The sequence below is a fragment of the Pogoniulus pusillus genome, chromosome 15 (genome assembly GCF_015220805.1).
Source record: "Pogoniulus pusillus isolate bPogPus1 chromosome 15, bPogPus1.pri, whole genome shotgun sequence".
Taxonomy (NCBI): Eukaryota; Metazoa; Chordata; class Aves; order Piciformes; family Lybiidae; genus Pogoniulus; species Pogoniulus pusillus.
The window spans coordinates 16,599,112-16,616,412 of record NC_087278.1 but is presented as its reverse complement, the minus strand read 5'-3'; the positions used below and the strand labels follow the sequence as shown (position 1 = coordinate 16,616,412).

Genomic DNA, 17,301 nt, shown 5'->3' with positions numbered 1-17,301 from the left:
ATTTCATGCCCTTGCTACCAGGATTGCTGAGCTTTATTCTGGTCCAACCATGGTATTTTTTTACTTGTTTCATTGTTTTCTGTAAACTCTCTCCATGGAGGCTCTATACCACCATAAGAACTTGACTGGCCTCCTTCAAAAACTTTTAGGAATGTTCCTTTAATAAGCCAGATGGACAGTTAATCAAAAGGTGTCAGAAGAAACACAGAGGAACTTAATTCCCTCTTACAGAGGTGAAAATCAGAAGTCACATCTAAGGTTTGCTAAAGGATAGTCAAACTGTTGATCTCAGCATCATTCCCAACTCCTGCCATCTTCCTATGGAAAATGGACTAGATTAACCAGTGTAAGACAATGGTGCAACAGTGTTTGCACTCAAAGCTGAACCACTTCAAGTGAACTGATGCAGCATTTAGACAGACAAACCTTTGGTGAGTGAAAAACCTTCTTTCTCCCTTTGCTTTCAATCAGACCTACCGATTCACTACTTTAAGTCTGAAGCACAAGCTCAGGGAGACTCAATTAACTATGAACAAACCAAGTAGCACCCAGAACCATCCAAATATGAGCCTTTATGATTTTGGATTTGATCATTGCACATCCACCACAAGTTGGGGGCATTTTAACCATACCACTGGCTCACGTATGTCTACAGCATAGTCAAAGTGATGAGGACATCAAGACAAACTTCAAAATACACCCAAGGAGTCTGGGAAATAATTGTGGCTAGTCTACCTTGACCTATGTGCAGCCTTGGCTAGCTGGCTTTGAAAGGTTTGGGAAACAAACATCTACAGAAGGACTTGCCTCACAGTGAGTTCAGATCAGCCATACCCTCCATGTGACAAAAAAAAGAGGGCGAGGTCCACATTTATTGTAATTTTTTTTGCAGAGAAAAGGGGAGTGATGTTAGTCTGGGGAAAGACTCTTTGCTTGTCTACAAGTTAATGCCAAGAGAGCAAGGTCATTTACTCAGTTGAAAGCATCCTGTTGCAACTTCACTCAAGTCATGGGGTCTTGCAGCCCACCCAAATAGCAAAGCATATTTTTTGCTGCTGAATTTTAATAATTAGACTTAAAAGTAATTATTTTTAAATTAATTTTGGCCACTGAAGTACCTTAAATTTCTCTGCTGGCTGTTTAGTTTGTAAAACAACCCTTCACCTGGGGACAGATTAGACTTCAGTCAGATCTTTCAAATTTTGTGACTTTTCTCAGGACTTATTATGATGTAAAATAGGTACAGCTGAACAAACTGAAAACCAGATGGCTATCATTTTTCTCTTGCTCCTTGCAGGATCATTAAAAAAAAATTACAATTATTTTTATTTTTATCAAGATTTTCCTTTTTTTTTTTTTTACTTCTATACAAATGGAAGAAAGTAAAAGGTACTTGTTTTGTATTTCCTTTCTGCTTTACTAACAGCAACAAAAATTCATTTCATTCCTATTGGTTTCAAGTCCCAGTTTTCAAACAGCTTTCTGCTGTTACTTCCTATCAGACATATTATATTTTAACCAGCTATAATTAAATTCAGCAGGAAGATCCCCACTGATACAAAAGGCAGTTGGGCCAGGCAGAGCCACAAGAATTTCAGCTAGATTTTGTGAAAAGGATATTCTCCCTTCTGACAAGAAAAAAACAAAACCAAAACAAACACAAATAAAAAATAGGGTTTTTTCAACTTCTATATGTAAAAACACAGGACATTACATCCACCAGCACTGATATGCTTTAAAATTGAAACAGTTGTTGTTATTCCACTTGGAAAATCATGCTAGAAAAAAAGTGAAAAATTAGGACTTTTCTATTCTTCAACTATTGAAAGTTTCAGGATTTTTACTGTCAACATCTAAATATGCAAAGGATAGATGTGCCACTATTTTTTACCTGATGATGGTGGCATTTTGGATTCACCACTCATCCAAAGAAATTCTATGCATGTAAATACTTAATAACATGCCCCCATCCTTTCCTTAGACAAATTAAATTCATACAGTTATTCAGATGTAATAAGAACTTAAGAGACAAGTCTGGGTTTTTTAGATACAAGATCCCAGTCTTAAATATAATTGCATCCAGACAGACTGTATTCACACAGAGCACCACTGGCCTCAGTGGAGCGCCACAGAGATTCAGATTCTGCTTGCATGGTGTAATTATCAGATTGAGACCTATGGCAAGACTTGGGAAAAAAATACATTTGAAATGTCTATATTGTTTGATATACAATAGACATAATTTTCTAAATGAGTTTGGAGCCCTTTATTATAGGCCTCTAAAAATGGTTGTTAGGGTTATACATTAAAAATACTAAAGTAATTAAAAAAAAAAAGTCTGTGTTTGTTTCATTCTATGATACCATTAAGCTATAAATAAATTTAAGATACAATGCCTAGATATAAATGAAACTGTTAACTGGTCAGTTTGCTGATGCCTCTTTCTCATATTGCCCAAGTTGGTTCCATTAATCCAGCATTTTCTCTTGTTTCTTGCCTTCCTTTTTCTTCTTCTTGGATTCTGCCAAGACAAAAATAACCATGAAAAAATTAGCATCTAGTAGACACTGCAATACACTTCATATAATGTCCCTGAATTTTTCCTTTGGTTTGTCTATGCACATTAGAAAAAGCAAACCAAAACCAAGAAACAAAGCAAAAACCAAAACACACACACAAATAAAAGAACATGGAAAGAATGGTGCACGTGCAGTTCAGAACACTTCCTATCTGAGCAGCTGATCCTGTTTGGTATGCAAAGCATTGTCCCAGGAACTTGCTTTAAAAATAAGAAAGCAGCAACAGCAGGCAGCTCCTGGAGAAACCGGGTCATGGCTCAGTGAAAAGTTGGAAGAAAGCTTTGCACACACTACCCACACACATATCCCTCCATGGCTTCCTTTCTGTCTCATTGTAAGTCTTTGGCTTTCTCTGAATATGAAAGCAACTCCAGAATGTGGTGAGAAAGCTCTCTTGTTTCTCCAGCTTCTCCATTGCCAAACCTTCCCCACTTTGTTTGGGACAAACACCTAAAAACACACTTGAGAGGCAGATGAAGTTTGGCCTAGAGTCATTCAAGCAGGGTCTATCGAGCCTGCTGGTAGATAGGACAGGAAAGGGACTAGGAAGCATCTGCTTCTCTTATTAGTCTTTGGCAAATAAGGTAACGACATGAAGTTACAAGTGAAAGTTTGCAAGTTACATTGCCATCTGCAGTAACTTTTACTGTGCTATAGGGTGATGAGGTGTTCTGCAGTCAAGAGGCAATTCTCACAGGGCCCTAAAAAAGAGTATGAATTAAGGGGATTTCGTATCACATCACCCTGTAAAATGGGAAATAACAGCTCTTACTGGGAAAGTGAATAAATCCTCATGGACACCACCTCAAGACACAGCACAAGTGACGGAAACTGAGTTTCTCTGAAGCATCTTTCCTGAAACCGAAACTGCAAACAAGTAGAACCATGTTTGCCTAATCCCAGATCTCACTTCTCCTCTTTGAATGCTGCCTTTTTTTATTACTTCTCAAAAAATATCTCCTACGGGAAAAAAAAAAGAAAAAAAAAAACCAAAAAACCTGAAAGTCAAATAAACCAAGAAAAATGTCTTGAGGTTAAATAGTGAATATAATCAAGAATGAGAAGACAAACACTGGGTCCTTAAGGTAGTACTGTTCTTTGTGAATATGATTATTTTCTCTCTGACTACTTTGCCCAACATGAAGAGTCAAGCAACCATCATCTCTGGTACAACTAACATAATAGCATTAAAGTCAAGAAAACTACACTGTGATCTTTTAGCTATCAACAAGGACAGGGCACCTTTAACAGAAGTCACAATTAGGTTATCATATTGCTCTGATTATTGCTTTTCCTCTTTGCTTTTCAAAGCCTCATATTTCCTTCACTTTTTTTGACAAGATAAAAACATTCCAGTAGTCCTTTAATCAAAGCAAAATAAAATATCTATTTCATCTTTAGTCACATAATCTGCCATAAAATCTCATTAACTTAAAAATATTGTTTAACATTTAAAGGAATAATAATTTAAATTTGTTTGCAGTTGAAAATGTAAAAATCACACTTTATACACACCTCCCACCACCACCTGTGATTGTATCTGTGCATGTGTGTGTGTATATGCATATTTGCGGCTGGGAACCTTTCACAGAATATAGCACTATTTTACAACTCTTTCATTCCAAAATGTTTTTTTTTTTTTAATTAAGTGAATATTAAATTTTTCTCAGCTAAAGCCTTTTTGCCCTACAAATTTTCTGCCTCCCCTCTGAGCTCCTGTTACCCACATCCTCCACTTCCTCAAATTTTCCCTCTGTATATCACCAATCCTAAATTCTATACTGATTGTGCTCTCTCTCTTACTATCTGTCTTCCTCCAACACTGCTTTCACTGAAAGAAACAGTGATGTTTTATCAATCAGATCAGCACTTGAATCTGTAAAAAAAATATTTAGACACCAAACATAAGCAGAAAGAGTTATGAGAATCCAGAACAATGGCGAAGTCACCATCAGGAGAAAGCTTTGATCTAGTCATGTCATTGCATCACCCTCACTTGACTTGAGATATTAGACAAATCACTAATTTATTTGTTTGCACTTGGTCCTTTTGAGTCAGTATTTGCTCCTGTTTGTAAGAGCTCAGTTCCTTTCTGTTGTCTGTCCCATGATGATCTGGCAAACTGCCAAACTCATGTACTTACAAAAACCACTGATTCTGCTTCGTATTTCAGCATACTTGGACCCTCATGTGTGGGACATAATTCCTGCCACATTAAAGGTACTCACAGCAGCACCGCTTAATCTTTCAGATAAGTAACACATTCGCTCCATGAAATTACATGCATCTCAGGAGTTGTGACAAGAGGAAAATACAACAAAGGAAAAAAATTAATTGCTCAAATATTTCCCAGTCCTCGGGCTCTTTAAAAAACCCTACTACAGACACCAACACCCACCCCTTAAAACGTTGCCATTCACACACTGATGCATAAGTCTGTTCACAGCTAACCTCCACCTGTTTTGACTGTGGTCAGACTACAAAACACAGAATGACCATAGCTACCAAAGCATTAAGTCATTTAAAGATGTACTTTGTTCATAACTTCTTGATGCTCAGACCGACTCTTTGTATCTGTGTCATTCAGGTTTTTATTGTTCTTATCTCTGTTTACCTATTTCTGTTTTTATGACATGCTATCATGTCAACTCAAACAGCCACACTGGGGTCTATCTCATTTCTATGGGTCCATGATGACTAGTAACAAAAGTTCCAGTGAGAATTTGACCAAGTAAACAAATTAATTTCAAAGGCAAACTTTTCTCTGTGCAATTTGAACTGGCAGTGGCCTTCTTTAGTCTTCTTTATTCTGGGACTTCATTCTTACTATGCAAGCAATAAAGCAAAGTAATTATGTCAAACTGGAGCCACATATCATTTCAAGCCACTCTTAATCTATAAAGCACAATAGAGAGGTAATCACATTTTAATGGAAGCTAAGCTTTGTATACCAAGATTTGCAGGTATTTATTTTCATTTATTGAAAAGAAGTTAACAACTCACTTCACAGCACTGCAGAACTCATGTATATAAAAGTCAAGTGGTTTCCCCAAAAGCAATGTATATCATTCAGAATAGTAAAAGCTGTGCTGATTAAAGGTTGGAGTAAGCAAATTTCAACACCAGGTGTTTAGGAAGCAGTTTCCCCAGGAACTAGCATACAGTCCCAGTAAGCATAGAAGAAGGCAGGTTTTCTAAAGGACTCTCTACAATTCATGGGGACAAATTTTCCAAAGCATCTGGGTGCCATGGGGTGCAGGGAATTTCTGAATTTTGGGGGTGAAATCCCATATCATATGAAAGGGAGCAGAGCTAACTTAGATCAAGCCATGTTCCCTTGATGAAAAAGGGAAAAAAATCTACAGAGGTTCACTGATCTAGAAAAATAGAAAGTTCACTATCTTTGATTTCCATGAGTGTAGACACAAATACCTTGATTTGTGAAATATCATTTAAGCATGGTATTTCTTATGCTTTTAGAGAAATTGAACCTCTCACAGCTGTCTAATCCCTTTTCCTCCTGTTTTCCTGCACTATACACAGCATTCAGCTATTCCAGGTGGTTTAAGAAGGAAAAACTACATTACAACAGCAATTTTGTTCCAAAATTAATTTTTCTGAAAGGTCTCTCTGTACAATACAGTTCTACTGAATAGAAGGAAAAGCAAAGGTCTACTAGCTAGACACCAGTAGAAAGTTGATGTGACTGTGATGTGAATGAGCTGATGTCTCAAACACTGTGTGAGGCAGTAGCCTTCTAACTACAAGGACAAGTATGTGCTTTGTGGTTAAAACAAGAAACAAAATACACCAACTCTGCAGGGTTTAGAATGCATCAGAGGATGGACGGCCCTGCCTCCTTGCCAAATTTTCCTATGTTAAGATAAGAAAGTGTGCTGCACAGTATGCAAAGGGTAGTAAAATACAGGGTCTCCAAACTGAACTAGTGGCAAAGGTTAATGCTGCCCTTTCCCACAAGCATGTGCAAACATTGGTAGGCACCACATTCTAGATCTCCCATGCCAGTTGGGGCACAGATCATGAAGCCACGAAGCAACACCCCTTTTGGCAAAGAATAAAAACTATTTGAACCCTCTGGCAGGTGCACTCCCACCACTTTAGACTCAAGGAACAGAAAAGGAAAAATATTCCTGGAAACCTGAGAGATGATCTGGAGCTTTGCACATTTTCCTTCTCTTCATTTTCCTTTCTCTTAGGCATATCATGTGTATACACATATAATTTTAGTCAGGCATCTAACAATTAATCTCTTTTCATAAGGGGCTATGATTGTAAGTCTCCTTAATTCAAACCAATTAATTATCAAATATGACTCACTCCATTTTTTCCTCCTCCCCCTTGGCTTGAGTGGGATGTGACAAAGGCAAGTCTCCAAAAAATCAATGACTCTGATGTGACTTTTACTTAAAATATTGCCATTGATTACATCCCAACACTTCAGCTCTGTGCTGTTCAATGACTTTCGTAGTTGACTGTGTTTCTCAGTTTCTCCATTCTCCAGTCACTCCTTTCCAGCAGGTTTTCTTCTGCTTCTCACTTTTCTGAATTTCCATTTTGGATAAACCTGGATTTGTTCAAAGTTTGAACACAAGATGGTCTCAATTCAAACCTAAAGGGCGGAGTTGGATTGCATAAATCAGGAGGGTAGACTGCAATGTGCAATATTGAGAGGGTAACAGATTTCTGCCAGTAACTAATCCTAATATACCTGACAAAGAACAGGCCAAAGAGCCACACACAGGAAAAGTTTAGTCTCTTTCTTTCTACTGGAATTGCAAGAAATAAATGTAGGGGAAATGTAATGCAATTTATTCTAAAATTAAGCACACACTCTGAAACAACCTTAGACAGCTAGAAGCCGTTGCTTGAACCTGACATAGAGATGTAAGATGTTACAAACATTCCTTTAAAACCCTTACTCTTAAACTAATTGAGTATTATGGAAAGCTTTTATAAGAGGTTGTTCCGAAGGTACTCCAAATTCCTTTCTTCTCCCCCCAGTCCCACAGGTTTGAATGGGGAGAAGGTGGCACAAAAACTGCTTTCTTCCCTCTGCCCTGTAGGCTTGAAGGGGAAATAGCAAAGGTGCTTTTCTGCCCGTGTGCTGATCCATTAGAGTTGGGCTGGTGGTTGGCTGGGTTTTTGTGCCAATATAATATGGTAAACGGACATTTTGTCTAGACAAGGATAAATAGAGCAAGAGAGAAGACAAATGGTGCCTGCCTGGAAGATTTATGCCTTGAAAGAATTCCCACCTGGGACAGAGTTCTCAACAGGACAGGTTCCTGCCATGACAGAATTCCTGTTCTGGACCATCTCTGCTTTGGATGACTCCTGCCTTTCCGCACGGCTTTCAGTTTTACATCGTCCCTGCTTTGGGGCATTTCTTCTCACTTTTGAACCATTCTGAGCAAACATGCAGGCTAGGCAAGCCCTGGGGTCCTTTAAGGGAGCTGCCAGCAGCACCAGGACTGGCTACTCTTGGACCATATTAGCAGACAACTTCCTGGCTGCCTTCTGGACTGCCTTCCTAAATCTCTAAATTTGTCTATAACATCCTTTTGAAGAAATTCCTGATGGAATTAGAATCTGTAAATAAACCTAAACTAGTTTTGTATATAGTCTGGGGGCAGGGTTTCTGGAAAATAAAATAATTCTATTTTTATAATTCCTGACTCAGCCACATTAATTCCCTGCCTCCCCGACAGAGGTAATGTCTTGGAAACAAGGATTTTAATCAGAAAGGTTTAATCTTGGTGATTTTCTTAATTCAGATATTTGAGAGAAAAAGTTTCAAAATTGCCTAGGCATAAGCCCAGAAAGATCACAAAGACACTTGCTTAGTCTGTTTGGGGCTGATTTAGAATGTCTAATTGCTCAAAGACAAAGATCAGGAGAGTTTCACCTCATTTTCTTTACATCTACAACACATGAATCTAAAATTTTAAGTGCCTTAAGAGTATGTACTGAGAAGACTGCAGTGGATAAACTTTTCAAGAGAAAGATGTCTGTTTTGCAACTGGAGACTGCTGAAGGGGCCTAGCTAACCAGAAAGTGATTTCCAGAAACAAATCACTTTGCTCTTCTCTTTACTGCTTCTTCTCATCTGCCTCTGGTTCTGTGCTTAGCACAAGAGGGGACCCAGTCTCAGCCGGCTCTTCAGCCCTCTGTCTATGCTGTACACAAAGATCTCTCTTAATGCCAGCAAGACAGGTGCAGGCACAGACTGATACATTCAGTGTTTACTCTTTGCATTCACATGTCTGCAGGAGACTTGTTATGAGCAAAAAGTGTTTGTAATCTATTCTGATTAGGGCACATTGCTATACATTAAAAAAGATCACACGTGGAGGCAGCCTTATGTCACACAGATCTATATTATATAAATAAATAAATGTGTGTGTGTATATATATGTATATGTAAATAGTTATTTAGCACAAAGTGTTTGTGATATACTCTGCACAGAGACCCTATTTTATTTAGTTAAATTTTCTATAACCAACACAGAATTTCTCAGTTGTGCTTTCTGTGCATCTGCCCCAGATGGGATCTATCCTCAGGGCACAGGAGAGGGGGCTTGGCTGCATCAGTGCTCCACACTTTGAAAAGCTGCCTGCAAAACAGCTGCAGCAAGCACAGATAGAAGGAAAAGATAGGAGCTGCTGACATGGAAAATGAGACAGAGGTATAAAGGGAAGGTTTGAGGGGAGGGCAGAAAGCATGAAAAAGAAAGGAAGTAGAGAAGTAGAAAAGGAAGGGACAGAAAGGAAGACACAGAACTTTCTCTCTTGTTTTCACTGCTGGGAGCAGTAACAAGTGTAAACATTTGCTGACTGGTGTATCCTTTATCACAGCAAATCCCACAGCTGCAGGCATTTTCACAGCTCAAGGGCAACTAACTAATGCCAAGGAGGTTGGACTGTTCTTGAACACCAGGATAGTGAGAAAATGAGCACCTAACATAATTGGCACACACAATAACATTATTTAAACTTTCACTCAAAAAGGGTCTGTATTAAACTCTAAAAGAAAATCCCAGTTTGCACAAAAAGCTTAAATAGGAACATTCCTCACACCAAGCTTTTCATCTTTCGGGGTAACCCAGAACAAAAATAACTAGGGCTAAGAAAACACGAAAGGCTAGGTTTCCCACTAAACCTCCTAATCTTTCTTTCTCCCTCTCCTACAAGCATGTCCTGCTTACTGAAGCCAGGATTATGTCAAATAGATTGATATTAAGTTATGATCTGACAATGTATTCTAATTATTTATCCAAACAGCATAATTTTTCAACTGTACACAAGTAGTCTCATGGGAGACTACAGTGCAAAGCTTCCAAGGCACATAAGGAAATAGAAGCAGAAAAAATACATTATAAGACATTCAAATATTGCTAGTTATGGACTGCACTGGCAGCTTGAGGCTGGTCCACACTGTAACAACCATTGTGTTTTACTTTTCTTATATGACTTCCTCTTGTTCCTACTTAAATTGAGAAAAATCCTTTTTCCCCATGTTACAGAAGGAACCAAATCACAGATGTATTTCTTAGAGTCTGGAGTTTCCAGTGAGCTTTATTTCGTCTTGAAATAACAAGATTTGACCTCAACTAGCAATGGGCACGAGGAAAGACAAGCAGTCTTTTAGTACCCAGGCTCACCCCTCCGGACCACTGTTTCTTCTCTTGGTTTCACATTTCTCAGCTCCGTAAGGCATACATTATTCATGGCAAAACTGCCTCTCACAGTCGTGTTATGCAGTGCTTAGTACAATGGCACTCTTTTTCAGCTGGGGCCTCCGGGCACTCATGCGATACAAATAATCATGAAAGATAGCAACAATAACAGCAAGCTACACTTGTTCCCACCGGGCATCCACTGCCAGTGTCTATCCTGTGGAACTCAGATCACTGCACTTCACTGCAAGCTCTTGATCAGTGTCAGAGACCATTCTTCAATAAATCTGCCTTACTCTTTGGAGCAAGAGAAAAAACTCCTAATTTTGCCTTTCCTCCCAATTTTGCCTTTCTTTTTTTTTTTTTTTAATGTTACAGCTGTTTCCTAATATGAGAAAATCCCTCATTTTTGTATCTAATTAGTTTGAGCAGATCCTATTATTCTGCCTCCTGTAATACTAATTATTACGCTAGCTGCATGCCTGCACAACTAATGAGTTACATTAAAGTCAGGGAATTCTGAAACCTACAGAGGGAGGGGCAGTATGAAAGCCATGCTAACATAGGAGACACCACATCTTTCAAACAAAAGAAAATCATAGTCCTAACAAGAAATTCCTCTGCCTCTGTGTCCCCTCCAGCTGCTCTGTAAAAGCAGACATTTTGTTGTCGCACAAGGTAAGGTTAAGGGAGAGCATCCCATAAAAGGTAGAGTAACCATCATGCAAAACCAGCTGGGCTACAGGTGGTCCCTTTATGTCAGTGCACCACTCAGTTTATCTGAGCAATGAATAGAAGTCCATCAGGGTAAGGAATTTATTCAGACATCACTGTCAGTTACTTGCAATAGCCAAGAGTAAAGTGTTCCCACCACACAGAGTCAGTCTGCATGGCAGCGCACTGTGAGCAAGACCACCATCTTTACAAAGTAGAAGTCAAGGAATGCCATTTGTAGTCTTAAAAACACAGGTTATTTTCTGCTCCTGGCACCAAAGTAAGGACATGGATATACCTGCTGTTTAACAGAAGTCCATCTTCATTTTTTGACACCATGAAGACACAAGGTAAGTCAGTATCAAATACTGTCTTAAGTCCACTTGGATTACTAATGTCAAAACCAAAGACCCTACAGACTGCAGGTTCAGACAGACAATCCTAAGTAAACTTCACATTGTGATTGGCAGACTAAGAAGAAACAGAGCAGCAGCTACTGGTAAACAGCTGAGTGCCTGGACCTGCACTGGTACTGTGCAAAAGCTGGAAATCATGTAGCCTTTTGGGAATTCCAATTATTACTTTTCTTTAACTTGTACTTCCTCAGCTCCAAGAAGTGACAGAAGAATTAGCCAACTTCTACCTGTAAAGATTGGTAACAAAAGAAATAATGTTGTGGAAATTGCTTATATTGCACTTAAGTCATAAATAAAGCTCTCCAAACAACAGGAAATTATTGAAAATACACAGAGCATAGTCTTTCTCCACTGCAGTGTTGAATTGCACTGACAACTTGCTAGACTCTCAAATGCTTACACCTGAGCTGTATCACATGAAAGAGATTGTAGCCACTAGCAACTCATGTAGGTCTTCTTTCATATGAGAAACACTTCAATCACTACCTATTGGAGGATGCAATCTTTGGATGCCACTTCAACTATTAAAGAGAACAGGGGGTGTGAGCACTGTTAAGGTTTGTCAAGCTCAGCTGGAATTGCTTCTGTCTGTGGCAAGGACTGAGCTGAGCCAGCTCTAAGTCACAGATCAGGACATACTGTAAATTGATAAAAGGTTGGGAAGGGAGATTATTAAAAATAAATAAATAATCTAAATGAAAAATTTCCAGAAAGCAGTATAATTCAAAAAAGGAAGCGTACATCACAGAAAGAGTGGACAAGTTGCTTATTCTATTTAATTTTATCTTAATCAGAAAAATAATAACTAAAAGTACATGAGTTGTGGGGAGAGAGTAGAAAAAGAATCAGAGCAATGGAAACAGTGAAAAAGAGTATAAAGCCTTTTGAGCAAGCCATCTCGATAAAAACAAAGTCCTCCTCTCTCGGCAGTTAAAGCAAAATGTTTCCTGAACCTGACAATACCTCATTTCTTTTACTTGTTGGCTGGCTGGAACTCGAATAACCATCAATCACGTTTGGGTGGCTGCTGAAGCAGGCCAGATGGAGCATGTCAGAAGTGTTTTCTGCTCTTCAGTGCAAGTTGGCCATTAGAGCAGCCACTCGACAGAAGTGCCTGAGTCTTTCACATCTGTCAAGATAGTTTAGGGAGACCTTGAACATCCCCAGCCTCGCAGACACTGATTAGAATATGCAATGTTTGTGCTAGAGGAGAGGTGACTGCCTTTACTGGGATTTTGGTGACAAAAAATAATCCTTTCATCCTTTTCAGCCTTTGTGACAGGCTTTCTCATGACCTCATTTGTGTACTAAATACACAAGTTATGGTGTCTGGGATATCGCTGTCACATTTCTGACAATCTCTCTGTCCAAATGCACAATATCCAAGAATGAACAACAGCTTTCATCTTGTGTTAACTACACTTCAGCACAGCAGCCCAGGACCAAGAACACCTCACAAAGCTATAGACAAAAGAGACTGTCAGAAATCCAGATACAATTCATAATCCTGATTCACCATCTCTTTTCTCCCTTAAATTCAATATACAGTGAAGTCTGTTTGAAAATTCTTCTGCAAGCAGTGAGCTACAAAAGATCCAAGTGTTGCAGAATACAATCCATACTTAGAAATAAAAAAAATTGAGACAGAGGAGTTGCTAATAATGAAAAAAAAAATACAATGCTTAATTATTTTTTGTTTGTTTCCAAAATACAAGTTCTTTAAAGAGATTTTAAGGCTTTTCCATGAATGCTGACTAACGATAAAACAAATCTATAAGTTTATGAGGCAGGCATTGATTTCCAAGGTTAATGAGCACCTCCATGTTTAATTTAGCAGAAAGTTTTGCCACAGCTCATAGAAATTTCTGGGAAACCAAAATATATTTTAGCAGTGAAATGATAACCCTTGAGATTTCTCTGCAGGTATAATTTTCCTTTCTGTTAAGCATAGATCCAACTCTGTAGAACAGGAGACATACGATTCATCCTACTAGCAAAGTTGTTGCATATTCATGAGCTGTTAAGATGTATCAGCAACAGGTGATTGGCACTTATAGGTAACATCAATTTATTAGCATTTTTTCTCAAGAAAAAGGAGGTTGAGGTGAACTTCACACACCAAACCACATTAATGAAATGTGTCAGGTAAAATCTGATACAGAACACTTCAGTGGGCAAGCCTAAATGAAATTATCTGCTTACTCACACACCTTCTTGGGTTCTTAACTAACTACATTTTTTAAATATGAGTTATGGAGAAATGTGAAGGTCTTCCGATAAAGAAATCTGCCCCTACATGCAAGCAGTATTCAAATGGAAAATATATGTTATTTAGTGGATGTAATGAACAGTCAAGAAGTACTACAGTATTTTCAACAGAAATCTATGGCTGGATGTGCTTGATGTGCTGTGTAACAGCCCAGTCTCTTAAGCTCAAAATTATTTGCAGCAATAGAAGGAATGTAAGTAAGTATAGGAGAAAGAATTCTTATCATGGAAAATCTGTACCATACAATGAAATATTTCAGTCATGGGGTGTAGCTTGAAAAGATGGCAAGTGACAGAAAGTTACAGAAAAAAGTATAAAGCTACAACTGCATGGAGAAGCTAAGTAGAGGGTTTTAGTCGTTCTATTTACATATGAAATCAAAAGGAAAAGTGACATAACAAAGAGTTTACAAATATAACCCTAAGAGAAGGAACAATTTAGAGCATAGGAAAGGAGTTAGTAAGGAAGATCTTGAAAACAATCTTTTTTCTGAATATACTAGTATTAGTTATTGCATTATTGTCAAGTGAGCTCACATTTGCTTTGGAACTCTCAGCCTATTGCTGTCAGAAATGTATTCAGCGATGCAGCTCTCGAAGCACACACCAATCAGAAAGTAGTGATTAGCTGTAGAACAGATTCCTGTAATCATTATAAGCCACCCACTTCCTATTCTTCTGCCGGGCTCCTGGCCACTGCCCTGCCTATTACAGGCAATCACAGTAGGAACCTACTGCACTCAGTGCCAATATGAATCTTGGACAACACCGTGCCTCAGAAAAGAAAACCTGCTCCTTTCAAATAATGTGTGATAGCCTTCTTGTCTTTTAGTCTTAAGCCACTGATGTGAAACTATGGGTGAAAACAGAGAAGTACACATAGTCCAATGCAAGGGAATCACAGATTCGCTGAATGCTTTGGGTTGAAAGGGACCTTTAAGGTCATCTAGCCCAACCTCCTTTCAGTAAGCAGAGACTTCTTTACCTTGAACAGGTTGCTCAGAGTCCCATCCAACCAGACCCTTGAATGTCACCATGTCTCTGGCTAACATGTTCTAATGTGTCACCAGTCTCATCGTACAAAAATTCTTTGTGTATCTAAACACGGCCTCCTTTAGTCTAAAATCATTGCCCTTTGTCCTTTTGCAACAGAGACCTACCAAAAAGACTGTCTCCATCTTTCTTCCAGGCCCCTTTTAAGTACTGAAAGGCTTGTAATAATGTAAGAATATATCCCTGGAGCCTCCTCTTCTCACAGAATCACGATTACAACAGTTGGAAGAGACATCCAAAGAGATTCATTTCAGTCCAAGGATGAAAAAACTTTCAGCCTTTCTTCACAGGGTTAGAGGCTCAGCTCTCTAACCACTTTCCCTCCCTTTGGACTTGCTCCAACAGGGTCCATGTCCTTTTTTGTGCTGAGGGCTCCATAACTGGCACAGTACTCCAGGTGAGCATTCACTGGAATGGAGTAGAACAGCAGAATCCCTTCTATGTACCTGCTTCTCATGCTTCTTTTGCTGCAGCCCAGGATACAGTTGGCCTTCTGGTCTTCAAGCACACGTTCTCGGCTCATGCCCAGAGTTTTTATCCTCAGTATCCACATGTCCTTCTCTGCAAGGCTGCTCCTTAATCATATCCATCCCCCAGTCTGTGTTAATACTGAGAATTGCCCCTGACACCCTATGCAGACCTTGCACAGGCCTTGTTGAACTTAATAAAGTTCACATGGACACAACCTCACAAGTTTGTCCAAGGTCCTGTCCCCTCTGCATGTCAACTGCACCACTCTGTGTGGTGTCACCTGAATACTTGCCTGAGGACACACTTAATCCCACTGTCTATGTAAATGATGAAGACAATAAACAGGATTGGTCCCAGTACAGACACATGAGAGACTCTCCAGCTGGACATTGAGCCATTGAGCATTACCTTCTACATGTGGCTAGCCAACCAATTCACTATCCACCAAACAGCCCACTCATCAAATCCATCTCTCTTCAATTTTGAAATAAGGAAGTTGTGGGTGACCATATCAATGGCTTTCTAAAGTCCAACAAAGATGACATCCCATAGCTTTTCCCTTGTCCACTATGTAGTCATTTTATCGTAGAAGTGCCCACACAATAACCTTCTCATCCTCAAAGAATTAAATTGGGACCTATTCTAATTATAGATTGAGGTTGTTTGTTTTTGTTTTTTTCTAGATGTGGGTAAGGACTTACCTCCAACCTGGAATTTCCTTCACCTCAGGAAGAAAACAAATACTATGAGTCTAGCTACCATGTCCACAATCAGATTTTTTTAGTCTAGAAATAAAGTTCAGTAGGGCACAACATTTCACACAGTACTAATCTACTTGACCTAATTTCTTACTCTAGCTCCTCCTGCTCCTGCTAACACACTGTCCAGCGTAGCTCCCACATAGTTATACCCACAGAGCTGCAATATAGATTTTCTATCTTTAGCTCAAGGCTCAGGGCAGGCTGCGACAGGCAGCTGCAAGTGTGACTTCCATGTGTGCTGCTCCAATTAATGCCAACAGCAGATGAAAGAGCAGGTGGCATGCAGGAGATGCCATGAGATTTGTAATGCAAATCAGGAGATCAGAATTTCTGCCCACAGTTATGATCACAAACCTACATTGTACCCATTTCTCTGTAACTATTTCTTCAAATCAAATCCAGGTTTTCTAATTATATCAAACCCACAAAACTACATTTACTGTAGTCAGTCCCAATCCAAGTTTTCAGTTTTGGTTATAACTTACTCCATAACTAGACATACAGAAGTTTCTACCTAAACATAATGAAAAGCTTCTTTAATTTGAGGGTGATGGAGCACTGGAACAGGCTGCCCAGAGAGGTTGTGGATTCTCCTTTTCTGGAGACTCTCAAAATTCACGTGCATGTGTTTCTGTACAGCCTGATCTAGGCAAACCTGCCTTTGAGCAGGGGGATTAGACTAGATGATCTCCCAGGTCCGCTTCTAACCGCTACCATTCTGTGATAACCAGAATCAGTTATTTCCAATTCCAGCAATTTCACATACTCTTCCTTGAAGACTGCAAAATGAAACAACTCCTGTACCATCCAACAGCAATGCTCTCACAAAATAATGCTACATCAATACTCTGCTGTGTCTCACTCTCACCTCTACTGACAGTCATTGACAGAATATACGACTCAATGGGAGCAGAACAAGACAGAGGGTTACTAGTGGCTCAGCCACCAGTGGCCTTCTGGCAGTACAGTAGGAAGCTTCATTCAATATACTCCCAAATGCCACCTAGGCATAGAAACTTACCCCAAAAACCCAACAACAAAGTCCTTCCTCCAAACTTTAAAAACAATAAAATCACACCAGCTCTTAGCCTTCCCGCCTTCCCACTCAGTCACATCCATCCCAAAGAGATCGTTTATTACTGCCAACTCAACAAGTCAGTTGGTCTCTGAAAAGCCTTCTTGTATCCTTTCTGCTTCACAGCTTGCCAATCTTCTATGTAAATTCTAGGCTCAGTAGTTATCTGGTAAATCGATGGATGGTGTGTGAGGAAGACCAGTTTACAGCTGTACTGACTGCAAAACAGATGGATGCATGCACCACGAGAAAGCATCTGCAACTTCA

The 17,301-nt window shown here is 39.3% G+C and overlaps 1 protein-coding gene across 1 annotated transcript in view; it reads right to left on the bottom strand.

Moving 5' to 3' along the window:
* Nucleotides 1-1,867: 1,867 nt before the first annotated feature.
* PTN (pleiotrophin) overlaps nt 1,868-17,301 on the bottom strand; it is a 35,308-nt gene continuing 19,874 nt past the window's right edge. The window contains 1 exon segment of the mRNA XM_064155538.1: nt 1,868-2,521. Coding sequence (XP_064011608.1) covers nt 2,469-2,521 — 53 coding nt within the window. The 3' untranslated portion in view covers nt 1,868-2,468.